Raw genomic sequence first — 27,218 nt, 5'->3', positions numbered from 1 at the left:
CCGTCGAGGATGTGCTGGCAACATCCGCCGAGACCAGGTTCGTGTCCTGCGGGGATAGGCGGGCAGCACCTGCGGTGGCCTGGCCGGATCCGCTTTCTCCTGGATCCTCGATGGTGGCTCCCGCCAGGCCCACGGTCATCCCTGCCGCCGATCCTTCGGCGCCTTTCAGGGCTGCAGTTGATCCATGGGGGGCATGATGGATTCCCTCTCCCCCCACATAAGCACAAGACGTGGCTCCAGTCACGTCACGACGCTTGTGAAGCCCAACCTCATCCTGATCCCTTTCTCTGTGGAGCTCTGTGGTCTGAGCCAAGGGGAGGAGAGACAGGTAAGAGAGAGATGACAGAAAGTGAGCTCAGAACTGTCCGCTCCTCTCTCATCCTGGAGCTGAGCAACTCAAGGCCTTATACTTAGAATAACCTTTGACATCACCCAGTCTAAGCTCCCATTGGATGCAAGACCCCATCTACTGCACCCCTGTCCAACGGCCACTCCACTTTACTTGAACAGTCCCAGGGTCAGGGAGAGCACTGATACAATTCTCCATGATGCTCTACACTTTAACTTTATACCCTTGTGCTTCTCTCCCTGCAGGGCAGATTCCTAGAAGTGGGGTTCCTGGGTCAAGGGATGCACACCTTGTACGTTTTGGTGACTCCACGGGTTGGGCTGATTTGAGTCAGCATGTCGGAGTCCCGGGGAGACACAATGAAGGAAGGACTTCCTAACTGTGAATGATGTTCCCCAACTCCTGAGACTACATGGGCTGGGGTAAGTGTTCAAGCAGAGACCAGAGAGTCAGGATGCTGTAGGAGGGATTACAGCCCTAGTGATGAGACCAGTGCAGCCGAGGTGATACCTAAGGTGTCTCTGAAATTCGGCCTCGTGGGACAAGGTGGTGCAGCACTCGGAACCTCTCCAGGGTGGTGACTCCTGTAGTGATAGCTCGTGTGTCCCTGACCCTTTTCAACAGTAGAAGGTATTTCCCAGGCGAGTCTCAGAGAGCACCAAAGGCTATGAAGGACCAGCTTTGCCTTGCTCTCCCAAAGCACCCTGCCCCGTGTTCTTGAGTCCCTGTAGGTGCTTACCACTAGGATGTCGGCATCCTCTGTAGTCGCTGCATCTCCAGTTTGGAGCATCGGGGTACTGCTGTAACTGTCTACCGGTGGTCTCAGGATATAGACAAGCTTTTCCCAATAGGAAAAGAGGTCTTCTTGTGCGTCGGAAGAGGGGCACAGCTGCAGGTAGAAAGTCCGGCCGGTAGCAAGACTCAGGCACAGCTGCTGTTTCTCCCGGTTGTGGATGGAGATCTTGACAAACTTCAAGGGGAGCAGCCTGGTGAGCTCTAGGGTCTTCACGGGCTTGCAACCTCTCCCCTTGGTGATCCCGGCACAGACTTTCCTTGGTCGGGCCAGCAGCATGACGTCAGGTAGTGGGAAGAGGGGGCTGGTGGATGCGACGCCCACAGTCACCGTTTGGACGCGGTTGTCTAGGTCGATCAGTTCTCCTTCCTTGCTGACCTGGATAAAGTCGCTCTCAAACATGGGAGCGTACTTGAAAATGTCATACTCTCCTCCCTCGTACAGTTGTCGTTGCAGGACCCCCATGGAGGTCCTCGACACCCCCACTGAACAGTAGCTATTGGCCGTGTAATGAGGTAAACTCTCACTGCTCATGGCTCTCTTCGTTCAAGACAGAGCCACCAGCCACAAGTTGAGCCTCGGAGAGAGAGAGAGAGGGAACGAAAGCACCTCGTCACCTCCCTGCAGGACTCTGCCAGAGTCTCTTGACCCGACCCTATTTATACCGCAAGCCCTTTGTGACCCGTCACCATCGCATCACACACCCCTTTGTTGAGCCTCCAAGCCCCCACCCCCTTGGGGCAGGCTCACCAGCCTCCCCCTAAACCAACCACCACGTCCATAGGGAACAGGCTGACCCTGCCAGGGTATAGGTGTGGGTAGGCCGGATAGTCTTTCTACTCAAACGGTTGAGAAAACCCTCCTGCTCTTGTAAATATCTGGGTGGTTTCCAGTCTTGTTGTTGTTACAAATCTCCATCATCTTGGCGCTTCTGCTGAACGATGTCCTGGGGATAAAATCCTGGAAGTGGACCGTGTACTTGCTGAGGGCAGGCATCCTATGGGGATTGCTGTTCTCTGTGCCCCCAGCGTATATAGCACAGTGCTGGCAGGAGCTTAGAAAGAGTGCTACCTGTCAGAGTCCCATTGGTACTGTCATTTCCAGGATATGGAGAATTTTCTCACCCATTTTCTCTTTTCAGGGAGGCTAACTTTTTATATTTATATATATTTTTTACAGTTTTAGAAACTGTTTTTATTGTGAAATATAACACACATTCATGAAAGTGCACAAACCGTAAATATATAGCTTAATGAGTAACAAGAAAGTGAGCACCCTTGTAGCTGCCACCCAGAGCAAGAAATAGAAGCCTGCCAGCCCCTCTTCTGCATGCTCCCTCCCCGCAAAGGGAACCCAACCATGGCTTCTATTTTTTTTCTTTTCCCCCTTCTTTTTTATTGACGTCTATTCGATTTACAAGGTTGTGTTAATTTCTGTTGTGTTAATTTCTTCCGTTAATTTCTGATTCAGTTTCATGTGCGTTCTCTGTGTATTTCATGTATAGTCTTTTTCGTATTCTTTTTCATTATGGTTTATCACAGGATACTGACTACAGTTCTCTGTGCTCTACAGTAGGACCCTGCTGTTTATCCACCCTGTAGTTTGCATCTGCTAATCCCAAATTCCCAATCCTTCCCTGCCCCCAACCCCACTGAAAACCCCAAGTCTCTTTTCTATGTCTGGGAGTCTGTTTCTGTTTCGCAGATATGTTCATTGGCATCGTACTGTAGAGTCCATGTATAAGGGATATCGTATGGTGAGAAATGTTATTTTTTAAATAGGCTTCCCAGGTGATCCTTATGCATGTGAATGTTGGAGAACTACTGTCTTCCACTGTAAAGTTATGGCATACTGGGGCAGAAAGAGGCACCCCCCCAGACCTCCTAGCCCAGTGGTTTTCCAACTTGGCTGCTGCACAGTAGAATTATTGGGTGAGATTTTTAAAACTCCCAGTGCTGGAGGGCTTACCCCACCTAAATGTCATCAGAATCTCTGGGATTGGGGTCAGGCTATCAATGTTTTTTTTGTTTGTTTTTAAGCTCCCCAGGGAACTCGCAACATACAAACAAGGGTAAGAATCACTGCAGCGGTCCAATCCATTGGTTTTACAGTTGGGGACCCCGTGGCTGCCCACAGAGGTACCATTACAGAGAGGCAGAGTGACCCAGGAGAGTCAGTGGCCCAGACAGGATAGGAACTCAGATTTCCGGACTCCTCGTTGGTGCTGCTTCTACCATAAAGATTGTGTCCCTTTGTTGAGCCAATGACAACCCTGATCCCCCCGTGTTCTGTTTTATCCTACACAAAGTAAAATAACTCCCAATGGTTTGATTTCCTTACAAGCCAGAGAGAGTTTCTGTTTTCATAAGGTGAACCTCTGACCCCAGCTATGGCCTGAAGCTCAGCCCCGGCTGCAGACTTGTCCTCCCTCCACCCTACGTGCCCTGGAGAAGCCTTGAGGGGAAAACAGGCTTCTCTTTCTGGCAGTGGCTATGCACGTGTGACCTTCGAGCAAGCGACGAAAACCTTTTTCTGTGCTTATTTCCTTGCCTTCTGCAGAGTGCCCATAACCAAACCAGAGTGCTTTGCTGAGAAAAGGGTCGTTTTTCAATAACATAGCCTCGTGCTAGGCACAGCACAGACACCCAATAAATACCTGGTGAGTTAAGTAATTAATTCAGCAACGCAAGTATACACATCACACAGTCACTTCCCCCAGCTTATCTTCTCCCCAAACTATTTACATATTAAATCTTATTTCAAAAGATTCGCAACCTCGCAGTGAAAATTTCTGTATAGTGCATCTATTTCCAGCCCTATTGAATGGCTTAATGATACTTACTACATATCTTCTACAACAAAATTTTGATTCTGGGGTCTCAGGCCAAAGCACAATTCGCATCACAGAAGTCACTGTCAAGTCACTACCAGGCGAGGGGACATAGAAAACACAAGATAGCATTTCTTTTGGAGTTGTATGGTTTCCTTTATTAGAGAAAGTAGGAATTGCCTCTCTAGGGAAGGATGCAAGCCAACCGGGGCTTTGTCTACCTCCCAGTGGCCATGTGTGAGCCTTGGTGCTGAATCAGGAATGACTGAAGCGCCTAAAGAAGGAGAGGATCTCACTGGATGTCTTACTTCGAGTCCCCAAACTGGTGGCGGGCTGGCTCTTCCTCCGTCTGCGAGCTGTCCTCCCCTCCTTTGTCACCTTTGGAGTTTTCATGGCCGCATGAGGACCAGTGGGAGGATGCTTTCTGGGTCTTGTCCCCTCCTGTCCTGTGGTGACCTTCACCTGTCCTGCGGTGATGGGAACGTTTCCTCGCTGAAGACGTGTCCTCCTTTCCTTTTTTTCCTTCCAGGCTTCATCCCTGGGGTGGGAGACCTTCTGGCTTCCATCCCGTTCAGACGTGTAGCCTTCACTCTGCAAGCTGGAGACCACGGGGGCTGCGACCTTCCCTTCAGCTCTTCCAGCAGCAGGCTTGCTGGTTGTGACTGCACCTGGCAACACCACGCTCGTGCTGCTCTCTGGACCATCTGCCCCCGTCGAGGATGTGCTGGCAACATCCGCCGAGACCAGGTTCGTGTCCTGCGGGGATAGGCGGGCAGCACCTGCGGTGGCCTGGCCGGATCCGCTTTCTCCTGGATCCTCGATGGTGGCTCCCGCCAGGCCCACGGTCATCCCTGCCGCCGATCCTTCGGCGCCTTTCAGGGCTGCAGTTGATCCATGGGGGGCATGATGGATTCCCTCTCCCCCCACATAAGCACAAGACATGGCTCCAGTCACGTCACGACGCTTGTGAAGCCCAACCTCATCCTGATCCCTTTCTCTGTGGAGCTCTGTGGTCTGAGCCAAGGGGAGGAGAGACAGGTAAGAGAGAGATGACAGAAAGTGAGCTCAGAACTGTCCGCTCCTCTCTCATCCTGGAGCTGAGCAACTCAAGGCCTTATACTTAGAATAACCTTTGACATCACCCAGTCTAAGCTCCCATTGGATGCAAGACCCCATCTACTGCACCCCTGTCCAACGGCCACTCCACTTTACTTGAACAGTCCCAGGGTCAGGGAGAGCACTGATACAATTCTCCATGATGCTCTACACTTTAACTTTATACCCTTGTGCTTCTCTCCCTGCAGGGCAGATTCCTAGAAGTGGGGTTCCTGGGTCAAGGGATGCACACCTTGTACGTTTTGGTGACTCCACGGGTTGGGCTGATTTGAGTCAGCATGTCGGAGTCCCGGGGAGACACAATGAAGGAAGGACTTCCTAACTGTGAATGATGTTCCCCAACTCCTGAGACTACATGGGCTGGGGTAAGTGTTCAAGCAGAGACCAGAGAGTCAGGATGCTGTAGGAGGGATTACAGCCCTAGTGATGAGACCAGTGCAGCCGAGGTGATACCTAAGGTGTCTCTGAAATTCGGCCTCGTGGGACAAGGTGGTGCAGCACTCGGAACCTCTCCAGGGTGGTGACTCCTGTAGTGATAGCTCGTGTGTCCCTGACCCTTTTCAACAGTAGAAGGTATTTCCCAGGCGAGTCTCAGAGAGCACCAAAGGCTATGAAGGACCAGCTTTGCCTTGCTCTCCCAAAGCACCCTGCCCCGTGTTCTTGAGTCCCTGTAGGTGCTTACCACTAGGATGTCGGCATCCTCTGTAGTCGCTGCATCTCCAGTTTGGAGCATCGGGGTACTGCTGTAACTGTCTACCGGTGGTCTCAGGATATAGACAAGCTTTTCCCAATAGGAAAAGAGGTCTTCTTGTGCGTCGGAAGAGGGGCACAGCTGCAGGTAGAAAGTCCGGCCGGTAGCAAGACTCAGGCACAGCTGCTGTTTCTCCCGGTTGTGGATGGAGATCTTGACAAACTTCAAGGGGAGCAGCCTGGTGAGCTCTAGGGTCTTCACGGGCTTGCAACCTCTCCCCTTGGTGATCCCGGCACAGACTTTCCTTGGTCGGGCCAGCAGCATGACGTCAGGTAGTGGGAAGAGGGGACTGGTGGATGCGACGCCCACAGTCACCGTTTGGACGCGGTTGTCTAGGTCGATCAGTTCTCCTTCCTTGCTGACCTGGATAAAGTCGCTCTCAAACATGGGAGCGTACTTGAAAATGTCATACTCTCCTCCCTCGTACAGTTGTCGTTGCAGGACCCCCATGGAGGTCCTCGACACCCCCACTGAACAGTAGCTATTGGCCGTGTAATGAGGTAAACTCTCACTGCTCATGGCTCTCTTCGTTCAAGACAGAGCCACCAGCCACAAGTTGAGCCTCGGAGAGAGAGAGAGAGGGAACGAAAGCACCTCGTCACCTCCCTGCAGGACTCTGCCAGAGTCTCTTGACCCGACCCTATTTATACCGCAAGCCCTTTGTGACCCGTCACCATCGCATCACACACCCCTTTGTTGAGCCTCCAAGCCCCCACCCCCTTGGGGCAGGCTCACCAGCCTCCCCCTAAACCAACCACCACGTCCATAGGGAACAGGCTGACCCTGCCAGGGTATAGGTGTGGGTAGGCCGGATAGTCTTTCTACTCAAACGGTTGAGAAAACCCTCCTGCTCTTGTAAATATCTGGGTGGTTTCCAGTCTTGTTGTTGTTACAAATCTCCATCATCTTGGCGCTTCTGCTGAACGATGTCCTGGGGATAAAATCCTGGAAGTGGACCGTGTACTTGCTGAGGGCAGGCATCCTATGGGGATTGCTGTTCTCTGTGCCCCCAGCGTATATAGCACAGTGCTGGCAGGAGCTTAGAAAGAGTGCTACCTGTCAGAGTCCCATTGGTACTGTCATTTCCAGGATATGGAGAATTTTCTCACCCATTTTCTCTTTTCAGGGAGGCTAACTTTTTATATTTATATATATTTTTTTACAGTTTTAGAAACTGTTTTTATTGTGAAATATAACACACATTCATGAAAGTGCAAAAACCGTAAATATATAGCTTAATGAGTAACAAGAAAGTGAGCACCCTTGTAGCTGCCACCCAGAGCAAGAAATAGAAGCCTGCCAGCCCATCTTCTGCATGCTCCCTCCCCGCAAAGGGAACCCAACCTTGGCTTCTATTTTTTTTCTTTTCCCCCTTCTTTTTTATTGACGTCTAGTCGATTTACAAGGTTGTGTTAATTTCTGTTGTGTTAATTTCTTCCGTTAATTTCTGATTCAGTTTCATGTGCGTTCTTTGTGTATTTCATGTATAGTCTTTTTCCTATTCTTTTCCATTATGGTTTATCACAGGATACTGACTACAGTTCTCTGTGCTCTACAGTAGGACCCTGCTGTTTATCCACCCTGTAGTTTGCATCTGCTAATCCCAAACTCCCAATCCTTCCCTGCCCCCAACCCCACTGAAAACCCCAAGTCTCTTTTCTATGTCTGGGAGTCTGTTTCTGTTTCGCAGATATGTTCATTGGCATCGTACTGTAGAGTCCATGTATAAGGGATATCGTATGGTGAGAAATGTTATTTTTTAAATAGGCTTCCCAGGTGATCCTTATGCATGTGAATGTTGGAGAACTACTGTCTTCCACTGTAAAGTTATGGCATACTGGGGCGGAAAGAGGCCCCCCCCCGGACCTCCTAGCCCAGTGGTTTTCCAACTTGGCTGCTGCACAGTAGAATTATTGGGTGAGATTTTTAAAACTCCCAGTGCTGGAGGGCTTACCCCACCTAAATGTCATCAGAATCTTGGGATTGGGGTCAGGCTATCAATGTTTTTTTTGTTTGTTTTTAAGCTCCCCAGGGAACTCGCAACATACAACCAAGGGTAAGAATCACTGCAGCGGTCCAATCCATTGGTTTTACAGTTGGGGACCCCGTGGCTGCCCACAGAGGTACCATTACAGAGAGGCAGAGTGACCCAGGAGAGTCAGTGGCCCAGACAGGATAGGAACTCAGATTTCCGGACTCCTCGTTGGTGCTGCTTCTACCATAAAGCTTGTGTCCCTTTGTTGAGCCAATGACAACCCTGATCCCCCCGTGTTCTGTTTTATCCTACACAAAGTAAAATAACTCCCAATGGTTTGATTTCCTTACAAGCCAGAGAGAGTTTCTGTTTTCATAAGGTGAACCTCTGACCCCAGCTATGGCCTGAAGCTCAGCCCCGGCTGCAGACTTGTCCTCCCTCCACCCTACGTGCCCTGGAGAAGCCTTGCGGGGAAAACAGGCTTCTCTTTCTGGCAGTGGCTATGCACGTGTGACCTTCGAGCAAGCGACGAAATCCTTTTCCTGTGCTTATTTCCTTGCCTTCTGCAGAGTGCCCATAACCAAACCAGAGTGCTTTGCTGAGAAAAGGGTCGTTTTTCAATAACATAGCCTCGTGCTAGGCACAGCACAGACACCCAATAAATACCTGATGAGTTAAGTAATTAATTCAGCAACGCAAGTATACACATCACACAGTCACTTCCCCCAGCTTATCTTCTCCCCAAACTATTTACATATTAAATCTTATTTCAAAAGATTCGCAACCTCGCAGCGAAAATTTCTGTATAGTGCATCTATTTCCAGCCCTAGTGAATGGCTTAATGATACTTACTACATATCTTCTACAACAAAATTTTGATTCTGGGGTCTCAGGCCAAAGCACAATTCGCATCACAGAAGTCACTGTCAAGTCACTACCAGGCGAGGGGACATAGAAAACACAAGATAGCATTTCTTTTGGAGTTGTATGGTTTCCTTTATTAGAGAAAGTAGGAATTGCCTCTCTAGGGAAGGATGCAAGCCAACCGGGGCTTTGTCTACCTCCCAGTGGCCATGTGTGAGCCTTGGTGCTGAATCAGGAATGACTGAAGCGCCTAAAGAAGGAGAGGATCTCACTGGATGTCTTACTTCGAGTCCCCAAACTGGTGGCGGGCTGGCTCTTCCTCCGTCTGCGAGCTGTCCTCCCCTCCTTTGTCACCTTTGGAGTTTTCATGGCCGCATGAGGACCAGTGGGAGGATGCTTTCTGGGTCTTGTCCCCTCCTGTCCTGTGGTGACCTTCACCTGTCCTGCGGTGATGGGAACGTTTCCTCGCTGAAGACGTGTCCTCCTTTCCTTTTTTTCCTTCCAGGCTTCATCCCTGGGGTGGGAGACCTTCTGGCTTCCATCCCGTTCAGACGTGTAGCCTTCACTCTGCAAGGTGGAGACCACGGGGGCTGCGACCTTCCCTTCAGCTCTTCCAGCAGCAGGCTTGCTGGTTGTGACTGCACCTGGCAACACCACGCTCGTGCTGCTCTCTGGACCATCTGCCCCCGTCGAGGATGTGCTGGCAACATCCGCCGAGACCAGGTTCGTGTCCTGCGGGGATAGGCGGGCAGCACCTGCGGTGGCCTGGCCGGATCCGCTTTCTCCTGGATCCTCGATGGTGGCTCCCGCCAGGCCCACGGTCATCCCTGCCGCCGATCCTTCGGCGCCTTTCAGGGCTGCAGTTGATCCATGGGGGGCATGATGGATTCCCTCTCCCCCCACATAAGCACAAGACGTGGCTCCAGTCACGTCACGACGCTTGTGAAGCCCAACCTCATCCTGATCCCTTTCTCTGTGGAGCTCTGTGGTCTGAGCCAAGGGGAGGAGAGACAGGTAAGAGAGAGATGACAGAAAGTGAGCTCAGAACTGTCCGCTCCTCTCTCATCCTGGAGCTGAGCAACTCAAGGCCTTATACTTAGAATAACCTTTGACATCACCCAGTCTAAGCTCCCATTGGATGCAAGACCCCATCTACTGCACCCCTGTCCAACGGCCACTCCACTTTACTTGAACAGTCCCAGGGTCAGGGAGAGCACTGATACAATTCTCCATGATGCTCTACACTTTAACTTTATACCCTTGTGCTTCTCTCCCTGCAGGGCAGATTCCTAGAAGTGGGGTTCCTGGGTCAAGGGATGCACACCTTGTTCGTTTTGGTGACTCCACGGGTTGGGCTGATTTGAGTCAGCATGTCGGAGTCCCGGGGAGACACAATGAAGGAAGGACTTCCTAACTGTGAATGATGTTCCCCAACTCCTGAGACTACATGGGCTGGGGTAAGTGTTCAAGCAGAGACCAGAGAGTCAGGATGCTGTAGGAGGGATTACAGCCCTAGTGATGAGACCAGTGCAGCCGAGGTGATACCTAAGGTGTCTCTGAAATTCGGCCTCGTGGGACAAGGTGGTGCAGCACTCGGAACCTCTCCAGGGTGGTGACTCCTGTAGTGATAGCTCGTGTGTCCCTGACCCTTTTCAACAGTAGAAGGTATTTCCCAGGCGAGTCTCAGAGAGCACCAAAGGCTATGAAGGACCAGCTTTGCCTTGCTCTCCCAAAGCACCCTGCCCCGTGTTCTTGAGTCCCTGTAGGTGCTTACCACTAGGATGTCGGCATCCTCTGTAGTCGCTGCATCTCCAGTTTGGAGCATCGGGGTACTGCTGTAACTGTCTACCGGTGGTCTCAGGATATAGACAAGCTTTTCCCAATAGGAAAAGAGGTCTTCTTGTGCGTCGGAAGAGGGGCACAGCTGCAGGTAGAAAGTCCGGCCGGTAGCAAGACTCAGGCACAGCTGCTGTTTCTCCCGGTTGTGGATGGAGATCTTGACAAACTTCAAGGGGAGCAGCCTGGTGAGCTCTAGGGTCTTCACGGGCTTGCAACCTCTCCCCTTGGTGATCCCGGCACAGACTTTCCTTGGTCGGGCCAGCAGCATGACGTCAGGTAGTGGGAAGAGGGGGCTGGTGGATGCGACGCCCACAGTCACCGTTTGGACGCGGTTGTCTAGGTCGATCAGTTCTCCTTCCTTGCTGACCTGGATAAAGTCGCTCTCAAACATGGGAGCGTACTTGAAAATGTCATACTCTCCTCCCTCGTACAGTTGTCGTTGCAGGACCCCCATGGAGGTCCTCGACACCCCCACTGAACAGTAGCTATTGGCCGTGTAATGAGGTAAACTCTCACTGCTCATGGCTCTCTTCGTTCAAGACAGAGCCACCAGCCACAAGTTGAGCCTCGGAGAGAGAGAGAGAGGGAACGAAAGCACCTCGTCACCTCCCTGCAGGACTCTGCCAGAGTCTCTTGACCCGACCCTATTTATACCGCAAGCCCTTTGTGACCCGTCACCATCGCATCACACACCCCTTTGTTGAGCCTCCAAGCCCCCACCCCCTTGGGGCAGGCTCACCAGCCTCCCCCTAAACCAACCACCACGTCCATAGGGAACAGGCTGACCCTGCCAGGGTATAGGTGTGGGTAGGCCGGATAGTCTTTCTACTCAAACGGTTGAGAAAACCCTCCTGCTCTTGTAAATATCTGGGTGGTTTCCAGTCTTGTTGTTGTTACAAATCTCCATCATCTTGGCGCTTCTGCTGAACGATGTCCTGGGGATAAAATCCTGGAAGTGGACCGTGTACTTGCTGAGGGCAGGCATCCTATGGGGATTGCTGTTCTCTGTGCCCCCAGCGTATATAGCACAGTGCTGGCAGGAGCTTAGAAAGAGTGCTACCTGTCAGAGTCCCATTGGTACTGTCATTTCCAGGATATGGAGAATTTTCTCACCCATTTTCTCTTTTCAGGGAGGCTAACTTTTTATATTTATATATATTTTTTACAGTTTTAGAAACTGTTTTTATTGTGAAATATAACACACATTCATGAAAGTGCACAAACCGTAAATATATAGCTTAATGAGTAACAAGAAAGTGAGCACCCTTGTAGCTGCCACCCAGAGCAAGAAATAGAAGCCTGCCAGCCCCTCTTCTGCATGCTCCCTCCCCGCAAAGGGAACCCAACCATGGCTTCTATTTTTTTTCTTTTCCCCCATCTTTTTTATTGACGTCTATTCGATTTACAAGGTTGTGTTAATTTCTGTTGTGTTAATTTCTTCCGTTAATTTCTGATTCAGTTTCATGTGCGTTCTCTGTGTATTTCATGTATAGTCTTTTTCGTATTCTTTTTCATTATGGTTTATCACAGGATACTGACTACAGTTCTCTGTGCTCTACAGTAGGACCCTGCTGTTTATCCACCCTGTAGTTTGCATCTGCTAATCCCAAACTCCCAATCCTTCCCTGCCCCCAACCCCACTGAAAACCCCAAGTCTCTTTTCTATGTCTGGGAGTCTGTTTCTGTTTCGCAGATATGTTCATTGGCATCGTACTGTAGAGTCCATGTATAAGGGATATCGTATGGTGAGAAATGTTATTTTTTAAATAGGCTTCCCAGGTGATCCTTATGCATGTGAATGTTGGAGAACTACTGTCTTCCACTGTAAAGTTATGGCATACTGGGGCAGAAAGAGGCACCCCCCCAGACCTCCTAGCCCAGTGGTTTTCCAACTTGGCTGCTGCACAGTAGAATTATTGGGTGAGATTTTTAAAACTCCCAGTGCTGGAGGGCTTACCCCACCTAAATGTCATCAGAATCTCTGGGATTGGGGTCAGGCTATCAATGTTTTTTTTGTTTGTTTTTAAGCTCCCCAGGGAACTCGCAACATACAACCAAGGGTAAGAATCACTGCAGCGGTCCAATCCATTGGTTTTACAGTTGGGGACCCCGTGGCTGCCCACAGAGGTACCATTACAGAGAGGCAGAGTGACCCAGGAGAGTCAGTGGCCCAGACAGGATAGGAACTCAGATTTCCGGACTCCTCATTGGTGCTGCTTCTACCATAAAGATTGTGTCCCTTTGTTGAGCCAATGACAACCCTGATCCCCCCGTGTTCTGTTTTATCCTACACAAAGTAAAATAACTCCCAATGGTTTGATTTCCTTACAAGCCAGAGAGAGTTTCTGTTTTCATAAGGTGAACCTCTGACCCCAGCTATGGCCTGAAGCTCAGCCCCGGCTGCAGACTTGACCTCCCTCCACCCTACGTGCCCTGGACAAGCCTTGAGGGGAAAACAGGCTTCTCTTTCTGGCAGTGGCTATGCACGTGTGACCTTCGAGCAAGCGACGAAAACCTTTTTCTGTGCTTATTTCCTTGCCTTCTGCAGAGTGCCCATAACCAAACCAGAGTGCTTTGCTGAGAAAAGGGTCGTTTTTCAATAACATAGCCTCGTGCTAGGCACAGCACAGACACCCAATAAATACCTGGTGAGTTAAGTAATTAATTCAGCAACGCAAGTATACACATCACACAGTCACTTCCCCCAGCTTATCTTCTCCCCAAACTATTTACATATTAAATCTTATTTCAAAAGATTCGCAACCTCGCAGTGAAAATTTCTGTATAGTGCATCTATTTCCAGCCCTATTGAATGGCTTAATGATACTTACTACATATCTTCTACAACAAAATTTTGATTCTGGGGTCTCAGGCCAAAGCACAATTCGCATCACAGAAGTCACTGTCAAGTCACTACCAGGCGAGGGGACATAGAAAACACAAGATAGCATTTCTTTTGGAGTTGTATGGTTTCCTTTATTAGAGAAAGTAGGAATTGCCTCTCTAGGGAAGGATGCAAGCCAACCGGGGCTTTGTCTACCTCCCAGTGGCCATGTGTGAGCCTTGGTGCTGAATCAGGAATGACTGAAGCGCCTAAAGAAGGAGAGGATCTCACTGGATGTCTTACTTCGAGTCCCCGAACTGGTGGCGGGCTGGCTCTTCCTCCGTCTGCGAGCTGTCCTCCCCTCCTTTGTCACCTTTGGAGTTTTCATGGCCGCATGAGGACCAGTGGGAGGATGCTTTCTGGGTCTTGTCCCCTCCTGTCCTGTGGTGACCTTCACCTGTCCTGTGGTGATGGGAACGTTTCCTCGCTGAAGACGTGTCCTCCTTTCCTTTTTTTCCTTCCAGGCTTCATCCCTGGGGTGGGAGACCTTCTGGCTTCCATCCCGTTCAGACGTGTAGCCTTCACTCTGCAAGGTGGAGACCACGGGGGCTGCGACCTTCCCTTCAGCTCTTCCAGCAGCAGGCTTGCTGGTTGTGACTGCACCTGGCAACACCACGCTCGTGCTGCTCTCTGGACCATCTGCCCCCGTCGAGGATGTGCTGGCAACATCCGCCGAGACCAGGTTCGTGTCCTGCGGGGATAGGCGGGCAGCACCTGCGGTGGCCTGGCCGGATCCGCTTTCTCCTGGATCCTCGATGGTGGCTCCCGCCAGGCCCACGGTCATCCCTGCCGCCGATCCTTCGGCGCCTTTCAGGGCTGCAGTTGATCCATGGGGGGCATGATGGATTCCCTCTCCCCCCACATAAGCACAAGACATGGCTCCAGTCACGTCACGACGCTTGTGAAGCCCAACCTCATCCTGATCCCTTTCTCTGTGGAGCTCTGTGGTCTGAGCCAAGGGGAGGAGAGACAGGTAAGAGAGAGATGACAGAAAGTGAGCTCAGAACTGTCCGCTCCTCTCTCATCCTGGAGCTGAGCAACTCAAGGCCTTATACTTAGAATAACCTTTGACATCACCCAGTCTAAGCTCCCATTGGATGCAAGACCCCATCTACTGCACCCCTGTCCAACGGCCACTCCACTTTACTTGAACAGTCCCAGGGTCAGGGAGAGCACTGATACAATTCTCCATGATGCTCTACACTTTAACTTTATACCCTTGTGCTTCTCTCCGTGCAGGGCAGATTCCTAGAAGTGGGGTTCCTGGGTCAAGGGATGCACACCTTGTACGTTTTGGTGACTCCACGGGTTGGGCTGATTTGAGTCAGCATGTCGGAGTCCCGGGGAGACACAATGAAGGAAGGACTTCCTAACTGTGAATGATGTTCCCCAACTCCTGAGACTACATGGGCTGGGGTAAGTGTTCAAGCAGAGACCAGAGAGTCAGGATGCTGTAGGAGGGATTACAGCCCTAGTGATGAGACCAGTGCAGCCGAGGTGATACCTAAGGTGTCTCTGAAATTCGGCCTCGTGGGACAAGGTGGTGCAGCACTCGGAACCTCTCCAGTGTGGTGACTCCTGTAGTGATAGCTCGTGTGTCCCTGACCCTTTTCAACAGTAGAAGGTATTTCCCAGGCGAGTCTCAGAGAGCACCAAAGGCTATGAAGGACCAGCTTTGCCTTGCTCTCCCAAAGCACCCTGCCCCGTGTTCTTGAGTCCCTGTAGGTGCTTACCACTAGGATGTCGGCATCCTCTGTAGTCGCTGCATCTCCAGTTTGGAGCATCGGGGTACTGCTGTAACTGTCTACCGGTGGTCTCAGGATATAGACAAGCTTTTCCCAATAGGAAAAGAGGTCTTCTTGTGCGTCGGAAGAGGGGCACAGCTGCAGGTAGAAAGTCCGGCCGGTAGCAAGACTCAGGCACAGCTGCTGTTTCTCCCGGTTGTGGATGGAGATCTTGACAAACTTCAAGGGGAGCAGCCTGGTGAGCTCTAGGGTCTTCACGGGCTTGCAACCTCTCCCCTTGGTGATCCCGGCACAGACTTTCCTTGGTCGGGCCAGCAGCATGACGTCAGGTAGTGGGAAGAGGGGGCTGGTGGATGCGACGCCCACAGTCACCCTTTGGACGCGGTTGTCTAGGTCGATCAGTTCTCCTTCCTTGCTGACCTGGATAAAGTCGCTCTCAAACATGGGAGCGTACTTGAAAATGTCATACTCTCCTCCCTCGTACAGTTGTCGTTGCAGGACCCCCATGGAGGTCCTCGACACCCCCACTGAACAGTAGCTATTGGCCGTGTAATGAGGTAAACTCTCACTGCTCATGGCTCTCTTCGTTCAAGACAGAGCCACCAGCCACAAGTTGAGCCTCGGAGAGAGAGAGAGAGGGAACGAAAGCACCTCGTCACCTCCCTGCAGGACTCTGCCAGAGTCTCTTGACCCGACCCTATTTATACCGCAAGCCCTTTGTGACCCGTCACCATCGCATCACACACCCCTTTGTTGAGCCTCCAAGCCCCCACCCCCTTGGGGCAGGCTCACCAGCCTCCCCCTAAACCAACCACCACGTCCATAGGGAACAGGCTGACCCTGCCAGGGTATAGGTGTGGGTAGGCCGGATAGTCTTTCTACTCAAACGGTTGAGAAAACCCTCCTGCTCTTGTAAATATCTGGGTGGTTTCCAGTCTTGTTGTTGTTACAAATCTCCATCATCTTGGCGCTTCTGCTGAACGATGTCCTGGGGATAAAATCCTGGAAGTGGACCGTGTACTTGCTGAGGGCAGGCATCCTATGGGGATTGCTGTTCTCTGTGCCCCCAGCGTATATAGCACAGTGCTGGCAGGAGCTTAGAAAGAGTGCTACCTGTCAGAGTCCCATTGGTACTGTCATTTCCAGGATATGGAGAATTTTCTCACCCATTTTCTCTTTTCAGGGAGGCTAACTTTTTATATTTATATATATTTTTTACAGTTTTAGAAACTGTTTTTATTGTGAAATATAACACACATTCATGAAAGTGCACAAACCGTAAATATATAGCTTAATGAGTAACAAGAAAGTGAGCACCCTTGTAGCTGCCACCCAGAGCAAGAAATAGAAGCCTGCCAGCCCATCTTCTGCATGCTCCCTCCCCGCAAAGGGAACCCAACCTTGGCTTCTATTTTTTTTCTTTTCCCCCTTCTTTTTTATTGACGTCTAGTCGATTTACAAGGTTGTGTTAATTTCTGTTGTGTTAATTTCTTCCGTTAATTTCTGATTCAGTTTCATGTGCGTTCTTTGTGTATTTCATGTATAGTCTTTTTCCTATTCTTTTCCATTATGGTTTATCACAGGATACTGACTATAGTTCTCTGTGCTCTACAGTAGGACCGTGCTGTTTATCCACCCTGTAGTTTGCATCTGCTAATCCCAAACTCCCAATCCTTCCCTGCCCCCAACCCCACTGAAAACCCCAAGTCTCTTTTCTATGTCTGGGAGTCTGTTTCTGTTTCGCAGATATGTCCATTGGCATCGTACTGTAGAGTCCATGTATAAGGGATATCGTATGGTGAGAAATGTTATTTTTTAAATAGGCTTCCCAGGTGATCCTTATGCATGTGAATGTTGGAGAACTACTGTCTTCCACTGTAAAGTTATGGCATACTGGGGCGGAAAGAGGCCCCCCCCCAGACCTCCTAGCCCAGTGGTTTTCCAACTTGGCTGCTGCACAGTAGAATTATTGGGTGAGATTTTTAAAACTCCCAGTGCTGGAGGGCTTACCCCACCTAAATGTCATCAGAATCTCTGGGATTGGGGTCAGGCTATCAATATTTTTTTTTGTTTGTTTTTAAGCTCCCCAGGGAACTTGCAACATACAACCAAGGGTAAGAATCACTGCAGCGGTCCAATCCATTGGTTTTACAGTTGGGGACCCCGTGGCTGCCCACAGAGGTACCATTACAGAGAGGCAGAGTGACCCAGGAGAGTCAGTGGCCCAGACAGAATAGGAACTCAGATTTCCGGACTCCTCGTTGGTGCTGCTTCTACCATAAAGATTGTGTCCCTTTGTTGAGCCAATGACAACCCTGATCCCCCCGTGTTCTGTTTTATCCTACACAAAGTAAAATAACTCCCAATGGTTTGATTTCCTTACAAGCCAGAGAGAGTTTCTGTTTTCATAAGGTGAACCTCTGACCCCAGCTATGGCCTGAAGCTCAGCCCCGGCTGCAGACTTGTCCTCCCTCCACCCTACGTGCCCTGGAGAAGCCTTGCGGGGAAAACAGGCTTCTCTTTCTGGCAGTGGCTATGCACGTGTGACCTTCGAGCAAGCGACGAAAACCTTTTCCTGTGCTTAGTTCCTTGCCTTCTGCAGAGTGCCCATAACCAAACCAGAGTGCTTTGCTGAGAAAAGGGTCGTTTTTCAATAACATAGCCTCGTGCTAGGCACAGCACAGACACCCAATAAATACCTGATGAGTTAAGTAATTAATTCAGCAACGCAAGTATACACATCACACAGTCACTTCCCCCAGCTTATCTTCTCCCCAAACTATTTACATATTAAATCTTATTTCAAAAGATTCGCAACCTCGCAGCGAAAATTTCTGTATAGTGCATCTATTTCCAGCCCTAGTGAATGGCTTAATGATACTTACTACATATCTTCTACAACAAAATTTTGATTCTGGGGTCTCAGGCCAAAGCACAATTCGCATCACAGAAGTCACTGTCAAGTCACTACCAGGCGAGGGGACATAGAAAACACAAGATAGCATTTCTTTTGGAGTTGTATGGTTTCCTTTATTAGAGAAAGTAGGAATTGCCTCTCTAGGGAAGGATGCAAGCCAACCGGGGCTTTGTCTACCTCCCAGTGGCCATGTGTGAGCCTTGGTGCTGAATCAGGAATGACTGAAGCGCCTAAAGAAGGAGAGGATCTCACTGGATGTCTTACTTCGAGTCCCCGAACTGGTGGCGGGCTGGCTCTTCCTCCGTCTGCGAGCTGTCCTCCCCTCCTTTGTCACCTTTGGAGTTTTCATGGCCGCATGAGGACCAGTGGGAGGATGCTTTCTGGGTCTTGTCCCCTCCTGTCCTGTGGTGACCTTCACCTGTCCTGCGGTGATGGGAACGTTTCCTCGCTGAAGACGTGTCCTCCTTTCCTTTTTTTCCTTCCAGGCTTCATCCCTGGGGTGGGAGACCTTCTGGCTTCCATCCCGTTCAGACGTGTAGCCTTCACTCTGCAAGGTGGAGACCACGGGGGCTGCGACCTTCCCTTCAGCTCTTCCAGCAGCAGGCTTGCTGGTTGTGACTGCACCTGGCAACACCACGCTCGTGCTGCTCTCTGGACCATCTGCCCCCGTCGAGGATGTGCTGGCAACATCCGCCGAGACCAGGTTCGTGTCCTGCGGGGATAGGCGGGCAGCACCTGCGGTGGCCTGGCCGGATCCGCTTTCTCCTGGATCCTCGATGGTGGCTCCCGCCAGGCCCACGGTCATCCCTGCCGCCGATCCTTCAGCGCCTTTCAGGGCTGCAGTTGATCCATGGGGGGCATGATGGATTCCCTCTCCCCCCACATAAGCACAAGACGTGGCTCCAGTCACGTCACGACGCTTTTGAAGCCCAACCTCATCCTGATCCCTTTCTCCGTGGAGCTCTGTGGTCTGAGCCAAGGGGAGGAGAGACAGGTAAGAGAGAGATGACAGAAATTGAGCTCAGAACTGTCCGCTCCTCTCTCATCCTGGAGCTGAGCAACTCAAGGCCTTATACTTAGAATAACCTTTGACATCACCCAGTCTAAGCTCCCATTGGATGCAAGACCCCATCTACTGCACCCCTGTCCAACGGCCACTCCACTTTACTTGAACAGTCCCAGGGTCAGGGAGAGCACTGATACAATTCTCCATGATGCTCTACACTTTAACTTTATACCCTTGTGCTTCTCTCCCTGCAGGGCAGATTCCTAGAAGTGGGGTTCCTGGGTCAAGGGATGCACACCTTGTTCGTTTTGGTGACTCCACGGGTTGGGCTGATTTGAGTCAGCATGTCGGAGTCCCGGGGAGACACAATGAAGGAAGGACTTCCTAACTGTGAATGATGTTCCCCAACTCCTGAGACTACATGGGCTGGGGTAAGTGTTCAAGCAGAGACCAGAGAGTCAGGATGCTGTAGGAGGGATTACAGCCCTAGTGATGAGACCAGTGCAGCCGAGGTGATACCTAAGGTGTCTCTGAAATTCGGCCTCGTGGGACAAGGTGGTGCAGCACTCGGAACCTCTCCAGTGTGGTGACTCCTGTAGTGATAGCTCGTGTGTCCCTGACCCTTTTCAACAGTAGAAGGTATTTCCCAGGCGAGTCTCAGAGAGCACCAAAGGCTATGAAGGACCAGCTTTGCCTTGCTCTCCCAAAGCACCCTGCCCCGTGTTCTTGAGTCCCTGTAGGTGCTTACCACTAGGATGTCGGCATCCTCTGTAGTCGCTGCATCTCCAGTTTGGAGCATCGGGGTACTGCTGTAACTGTCTACCGGTGGTCTCAGGATATAGACAAGCTTTTCCCAATAGGAAAAGAGGTCTTCTTGTGCGTCGGAAGAGGGGCACAGCTGCAGGTAGAAAGTCCGGCCGGTAGCAAGACTCAGGCACAGCTGCTGTTTCTCCCGGTTGTGGATGGAGATCTTGACAAACTTCAAGGGGAGCAGCCTGGTGAGCTCTAGGGTCTTCACGGGCTTGCAACCTCTCCCCTTGGTGATCCCGGCACAGACTTTCCTTGGTCGGGCCAGCAGCATGACGTCAGGTAGTGGGAAGAGGGGGCTGGTGGATGCGACGCCCACAGTCACCGTTTGGACGCGGTTGTCTAGGTCGATCAGTTCTCCTTCCTTGCTGACCTGGATAAAGTCGCTCTCAAACATGGGAGCGTACTTGAAAATGTCATACTCTCCTCCCTCGTACAGTTGTCGTTGCAGGACCCCCATGGAGGTCCTCGACACCCCCACTGAACAGTAGCTATTGGCCGTGTAATGAGGTAAACTCTCACTGCTCATGGCTCTCTTCGTTCAAGACAGAGCCACCAGCCACAAGTTGAGCCTCGGAGAGAGAGAGAGAGGGAACGAAAGCACCTCGTCACCTCCCTGCAGGACTCTGCCAGAGTCTCTTGACCCGACCCTATTTATACCGCAAGCCCTTTGTGACCCATCACCATCGCATCACACACCCCTTTGTTGAGCCTCCAAGCCCCCACCCCCTTGGGGCAGGCTCACCAGCCTCCCCCTAAACCAACCACCACGTCCATAGGGAACAGGCTGACCCTGCCAGGGTATAGGTGTGGGTAGGCCGGATAGTCTTTCTACTCAAACGGTTGAGAAAACCCTCCTGCTCTTGTAAATATCTGGGTGGTTTCCAGTCTTGTTGTTGTTACAAATCTCCATCATCTTGGCGCTTCTGCTGAACGATGTCCTGGGGATAAAATCCTGGAAGTGGACCGTGTACTTGCTGAGGGCAGGCATCCTATGGGGATTGCTGTTCTCTGTGCCCCCAGCGTATATAGCACAGTGCTGGCAGGAGCTTAGAAAGAGTGCTACCTGTCAGAGTCCCATTGGTAGTGTCATTTCCAGGATATGGAGAATTTTCTCACCCATTTTCTCTTTTCAGGGAGGCTAACTTTTTATATTTATATATATTTTTTACAGTTTTAGAAACTGTTTTTATTGTGAAATATAACACACATTCATGAAAGTGCACAAACCGTAAATATATAGCTTAATGAGTAACAAGAAAGTGAGCACCCTTGTAGCTGCCACCCAGAGCAAGAAATAGAAGCCTGCCAGCCCATCTTCTGCATGCTCCCTCCCCGCAAAGGGAACCCAACCTTGGCTTCTATTTTTTTTCTTTTCCCCCTTCTTTTTTATTGACGTCTAGTCGATTTACAAGGTTGTGTTAATTTCTGTTGTGTTAATTTCTTCCGTTAATTTCTGATTCAGTTTCATGTGCGTTCTTTGTGTATTTCATGTATAGTCTTTTTCCTATTCTTTTCCATTATGGTTTATCACAGGATACTGACTACAGTTCTCTGCGCTCTACAGTAGGACCCTGCTGTTTATCCACCCTGTAGTTTGCATCTGCTAATCCCAAACTCCCAATCCTTCCCTGCCCCCAACCCCACTGAAAACCCCAAGTCTCTTTTCTATGTCTGGGAGTCTGTTTCTGTTTCGCAGATATGTTCATTGGCATCGTACTGTAGAGTCCATGTATAAGGGATATCGTATGGTGAGAAATGTTATTTTTTAAATAGGCTTCCCAGGTGATCCTTATGCATGTGAATGTTGGAGAACTACTGTCTTCCACTGTAAAGTTATGGCATACTGGGGCGGAAAGTGGCCCCCCCCCAGACCACCTAGCCCAGTGGTTTTCCAACTTGGCTGCTGCACAGTAGAATTATTGGGTGAGATTTTTAAAACTCCCAGTGCTGGAGGGCTTACCCCACCTAAATGTCATCAGAATCTCTGGGATTGGGGTCAGGCTATCAATGTTTTTTTTGTTTGTTTTTAAGCTCCCCAGGGAACTCGCAACATACAACCAAGGGTAAGAATCACTGCAGCAGTCCAATCCATTGGTTTTACAGTTGGGGACCCCGTGGCTGCCCACAGAGGTACCATTACAGAGAGGCAGAGTGACCCAGGAGAGTCAGTGGCCCAGACAGGATAGGAACTCAGATTTCCGGACTCCTCGTTGGTGCTGCTTCTACCATAAAGCTTGTGTCCCTTTGTTGAGCCAATGACAACCCTGATCCCCCCGTGTTCTGTTTTATCCTACACAAAGTAAAATAACTCCCAATGGTTTGATTTCCTTACAAGCCAGAGAGAGTTTCTGTTTTCATAAGGTGAACCTCTGACCCCAGCTATGGCCTGAAGCTCAGCCCCGGCTGCAGACTTGTCCTCCCTCCACCCTACGTGCCCTGGAGAAGCCTTGCGGGGAAAACAGGCTTCTCTTTCTGGCAGTGGCTATGCACGTGTGACCTTCGAGCAAGCGACGAAAACCTTTTCCTGTGCTTATTTCCTTGCCTTCTGCAGAGTGCCCATAACCAAACCAGAGTGCTTTGCTGAGAAAAGGGTCGTTTTTCAATAACATAGCCTCGTGCTAGGCACAGCACAGACACCCAATAAATACCTGATGAGTTAAGTAATTAATTCAGCAACGCAAGTATACACATCACACAGTCACTTCCCCCAGCTTATCTTCTCCCCAAACTATTTACATATTAAATCTTATTTCAAAAGATTCGCAACCTCGCAGCGAAAATTTCTGTATAGTGCATCTATTTCCAGCCCTAGTGAATGGCTTAATGATACTTACTACATATCTTCTACAACAAAATTTTGATTCTGGGGTCTCAGGCCAAAGCACAATTCGCATCACAGAAGTCACTGTCAAGTCACTACCAGGCGAGGGGACATAGAAAACACAAGATAGCATTTCTTTTGGAGTTGTATGGTTTCCTTTATTAGAGAAAGTAGGAATTGCCTCTCTAGGGAAGGATGCAAGCCAACCGGGGCTTTGTCTACCTCCCAGTGGCCATGTGTGAGCCTTGGTGCTGAATCAGGAATGACTGAAGCGCCTAAAGAAGGAGAGGATCTCACTGGATGTCTTACTTCGAGTCCCCGAACTGGTGGCGGGCTGGCTCTTCCTCCGTCTGCGAGCTGTCCTCCCCTCCTTTGTCACCTTTGGAGTTTTCATGGCCGCATGAGGACCAGTGGGAGGATGCTTTCTGGGTCTTGTCCCCTCCTGTCCTGTGGTGACCTTCACCTGTCCTGCGGTGATGGGAACGTTTCCTCGCTGAAGACGTGTCCTCCTTTCCTTTTTTTCCTTCCAGGCTTCATCCCTGGGGTGGGAGACCTTCTGGCTTCCATCCCGTTCAGACGTGTAGCCTTCACTCTGCAAGGTGGAGACCACGGGGGCTGCGACCTTCCCTTCAGCTCTTCCAGCAGCAGGCTTGCTGGTTGTGACTGCACCTGGCAACACCACGCTCGTGCTGCTCTCTGGACCATCTGCCCCCGTCGAGGATGTGCTGGCAACATCCGCCGAGACCAGGTTCGTGTCCTGCGGGGATAGGCGGGCAGCACCTGCGGTGGCCTGGCCGGATCCGCTTTCTCCTGGATCCTCGATGGTGGCTCCCGCCAGGCCCACGGTCATCCCTGCCGCCGATCCTTCGGCGCCTTTCAGGGCTGCAGTTGATCCATGGGGGGCATGATGGATTCCCTCTCCCCCCACATAAGCCCAAGACGTGGCTCCAGTCACGTCACGAAGCTTGTGAAGCCCAACCTCATCCTGATCCCTTTCTCTGTGGAGCTCTGTGGTCTGAGCCAAGGGGAGGAGAGACAGGTAAGAGAGAGATGACAGAAAGTGAGCTCAGAACTGTCCGCTCCTCTCTCATCCTGGAGCTGAGCAACTCAAGGCCTTATACTTAGAATAACCTTTGACATCACCCAGTCTAAGCTCCCATTGGATGCAAGACCCCATCTACTGCACCCCTGTCCAACGGCCACTCCACTTTACTTGAACAGTCCCAGGGTCAGGGAGAGCACTGATACAATTCTCCATGATGCTCTACACTTTAACTTTATACCCTTGTGCTTCTCTCCCTGCAGGGCAGATTCCTAGAAGTGGGGTTCCTGGGTCAAGGGATGCACACCTTGTACGTTTTGGTGACTCCACGGGTTGGGCTGATTTGAGTCAGCATGTCGGAGTCCCGGGGAGACACAATGAAGGAAGGACTTCCTAACTGTGAATGATGTTCCCCAACTCCTGAGACTACATGGGCTGGGGTAAGTGTTCAAGCAGAGACCAGACAGTCAGGATGCTGTAGGAGGGATTACAGCCCTAGTGATGAGACCAGTGCAGCCGAGGTGATACCTAAGGTGTCTCTGAAATTCGGCCTCGTGGGACAAGGTGGTGCAGCACTCGGAACCTCTCCAGGGTGGTGACTCCTGTAGTGATAGCTCGTGTGTCCCTGACCCTTTTCAACAGTAGAAGGTATTTCCCAGGCGAGTCTCAGAGAGCACCAAAGGCTATGAAGGACCAGCTTTGCCTTGCTCTCCCAAAGCACCCTGCCCCGTGTTCTTGAGTCCCTGTAGGTGCTTACCACTAGGATGTCGGCATCCTCTGTAGTCGCTGCATCTCCAGTTTGGAGCATCGGGGTACTGCTGTAACTGTCTACCGGTGGTCTCAGGATATAGACAAGCTTTTCCCAATAGGAAAAGAGGTCTTCTTGTGCGTCGGAAGAGGGGCACAGCTGCAGGTAGAAAGTCCGGCCGGTAGCAAGACTCAGGCACAGCTGCTGTTTCTCCCGGTTGTGGATGGAGATCTTGACAAACTTCAAGGGGAGCAGCCTGGTGAGCTCTAGGGTCTTCACGGGCTTGCAACCTCTCCCCTTGGTGATCCCGGCACAGACTTTCCTTGGTCGGGCCAGCAGCATGACGTCAGGTAGTGGGAAGAGGGGGCTGGTGGATGCGACGCCCACAGTCACCGTTTGGACGCGGTTGTCTAGGTCGATCAGTTCTCCTTCCTTGCTGACCTGGATAAAGTCGCTCTCAAACATGGGAGCGTACTTGAAAATGTCATACTCTCCTCCCTCGTACAGTTGTCGTTGCAGGACCCCCATGGAGGTCCTCGACACCCCCACTGAACAGTAGCTATTGGCCGTGTAATGAGGTAAACTCTCACTGCTCATGGCTCTCTTCGTTCAAGACAGAGCCACCAGCCACAAGTTGAGCCTCGGAGAGAGAGAGAGAGGGAACGAAAGCACCTCGTCACCTCCCTGCAGGACTCTGCCAGAGTCTCTTGACCCGACCCTATTTATACCGCAAGCCCTTTGTGACCCGTCACCATCGCATCACACACCCCTTTGTTGAGCCTCCAAGCCCCCACCCCCTTGGGGCAGGCTCACCAGCCTCCCCCTAAACCAACCACCACGTCCATAGGGAACAGGCTGACCCTGCCAGGGTATAGGTGTGGGTAGGCCGGATAGTCTTTCTACTCAAACGGTTGAGAAAACCCTCCTGCTCTTGTAAATATCTGGGTGGTTTCCAGTCTTGTTGTTGTTACAAATCTCCATCATCTTGGCGCTTCTGCTGAACGATGTCCTGGGGATAAAATCCTGGAAGTGGACCGTGTACTTGCTGAGGGCAGGCATCCTATGGGGATTGCTGTTCTCTGTGCCCCCAGCGTATATAGCACAGTGCTGGCAGGAGCTTAGAAAGAGTGCTACCTGTCAGAGTCCCATTGGTACTGTCATTTCCAGGATATGGAGAATTTTCTCACCCATTTTCTCTTTTCAGGGAGGCTAACGTTTTATATTTATATATATTTTTTACAGTTTTAGAAACTGTTTTTATTGTGAAATATAACACACATTCATGAAAGTGCACAAACCGTAAATATATAGCTTAATGAGTAACAAGAAAGTGAGCACCCTTGTAGCTGCCACCCAGAGCAAGAAATAGAAGCCTGCCAGCCCATCTTCTGCATGCTCCCTCCCCGCAAAGGGAACCCAACCTTGGCTTCTATTTTTTTTCTTTTCCCCCTTCTTTTTTATTGACGTCTAGTCGATTTACAAGGTTGTGTTAATTTCTGTTGTGTTAATTTCTTCCGTTAATTTCTGATTCAGTTTCATGTGCGTTCTTTGTGTATTTCATGTATAGTCTTTTTCCTATTCTTTTCCATTATGGTTTATCACAGGATACTGACTACAGTTCTCTGCGCTCTACAGTAGGACCCTGCTGTTTATCCACCCTGTAGTTTGCATCTGCTAATCCCAAACTCCCAATCCTTCCCTGCCCCCAACCCCACTGAAAACCCCAAGTCTCTTTTCTATGTCTGGGAGTCTGTTTCTGTTTCGCAGATATGTTCATTGGCATCGTACTGTAGAGTCCATGTATAAGGGATATCGTATGGTGAGAAATGTTATTTTTTAAATAGGCTTCCCAGGTGATCCTTATGCATGTGAATGTTGGAGAACTACTGTCTTCCACTGTAAAGTTATGGCATACTGGGGCGGAAAGTGGCCCCCCCCCAGACCTCCTAGCCCAGTGGTTTTCCATCTTGGCTGCTGCACAGTAGAATTATTGGGTGAGATTTTTAAAACTCCCAGTGCTGGAGGGCTTACCCCACCTAAATGTCATCAGAATCTCTGGGATTGGGGTCAGGCTATCAATATTTTTTTTTTGTTTGTTTTTAAGCTCCCCAGGGAACTCGCAACATACAGCCAAGGGTAAGAATCACTGCAGCGGTCCAATCCATTGGTTTTACAGTTGGGGACCCCGTGGCTGCCCACAGAGGTACCATTACAGAGAGGCAGAGTGACCCAGGAGAGTCAGTGGCCCAGACAGGATAGGAACTCAGATTTCCGGACTCCTCGTTGGTGCTGCTTCTACCATAAAGATTGTGTCCCTTTGTTGAGCCAATGACAACCCTGATCCCCCCGTGTTCTGTTTTATCCTACACAAAGTAAAATAACTCCCAATGGTTTGATTTCCTTACAAGCCAGAGAGAGTTTCTGTTTTCATAAGGTGAACCTCTGACCCCAGCTATGGCCTGAAGCTCAGCCCCGGCTGCAGACTTGTCCTCCCTCCACCCTACGTGCCCTGGAGAAGCCTTGCGGGGAAAACAGGCTTCTCTTTCTGGCAGTGGCTATGCACGTGTGACCTTCGAGCAAGCGACGAAAACCTTTTCCTGTGCTTAGTTCCTTGCCTTCTGCAGAGTGCCCATAACCAAACCAGAGTGCTTTGCTGAGAAAAGGGTCGTTTTTCAATAACATAGCCTCGTGCTAGGCACAGCACAGACACCCAATAAATACCTGATGA

At 50.6% G+C, this 27,218-nt stretch overlaps 1 protein-coding gene across 1 annotated transcript in view; it reads right to left on the bottom strand.

The window, feature by feature from the left end:
- LOC309805348 (uncharacterized protein) overlaps positions 1-27,218 on the bottom strand; it is a gene marked incomplete at both ends in the record, with an annotated part of 172,311 nt that overhangs the window by 100,402 nt on the left and 44,691 nt on the right. Inside the window, 2 exons of the mRNA XM_082623276.1 lie at positions 14,180-14,350; positions 15,135-15,728. Of these exons, the coding sequence (XP_082479402.1) occupies positions 14,180-14,350; positions 15,135-15,728 (765 nt within the window). The remainder of the gene's footprint in view (positions 1-14,179; positions 14,351-15,134; positions 15,729-27,218) is intronic.

The sequence above is a fragment of the Mesoplodon mirus genome (assembly GCF_964341445.2).
Source record: "Mesoplodon mirus genome assembly, chromosome: 5".
In the NCBI taxonomy this organism is placed as follows: domain Eukaryota; kingdom Metazoa; phylum Chordata; class Mammalia; order Artiodactyla; family Ziphiidae; genus Mesoplodon; species Mesoplodon mirus.
This window is presented reverse-complemented; position numbering and strand designations above follow the sequence as displayed.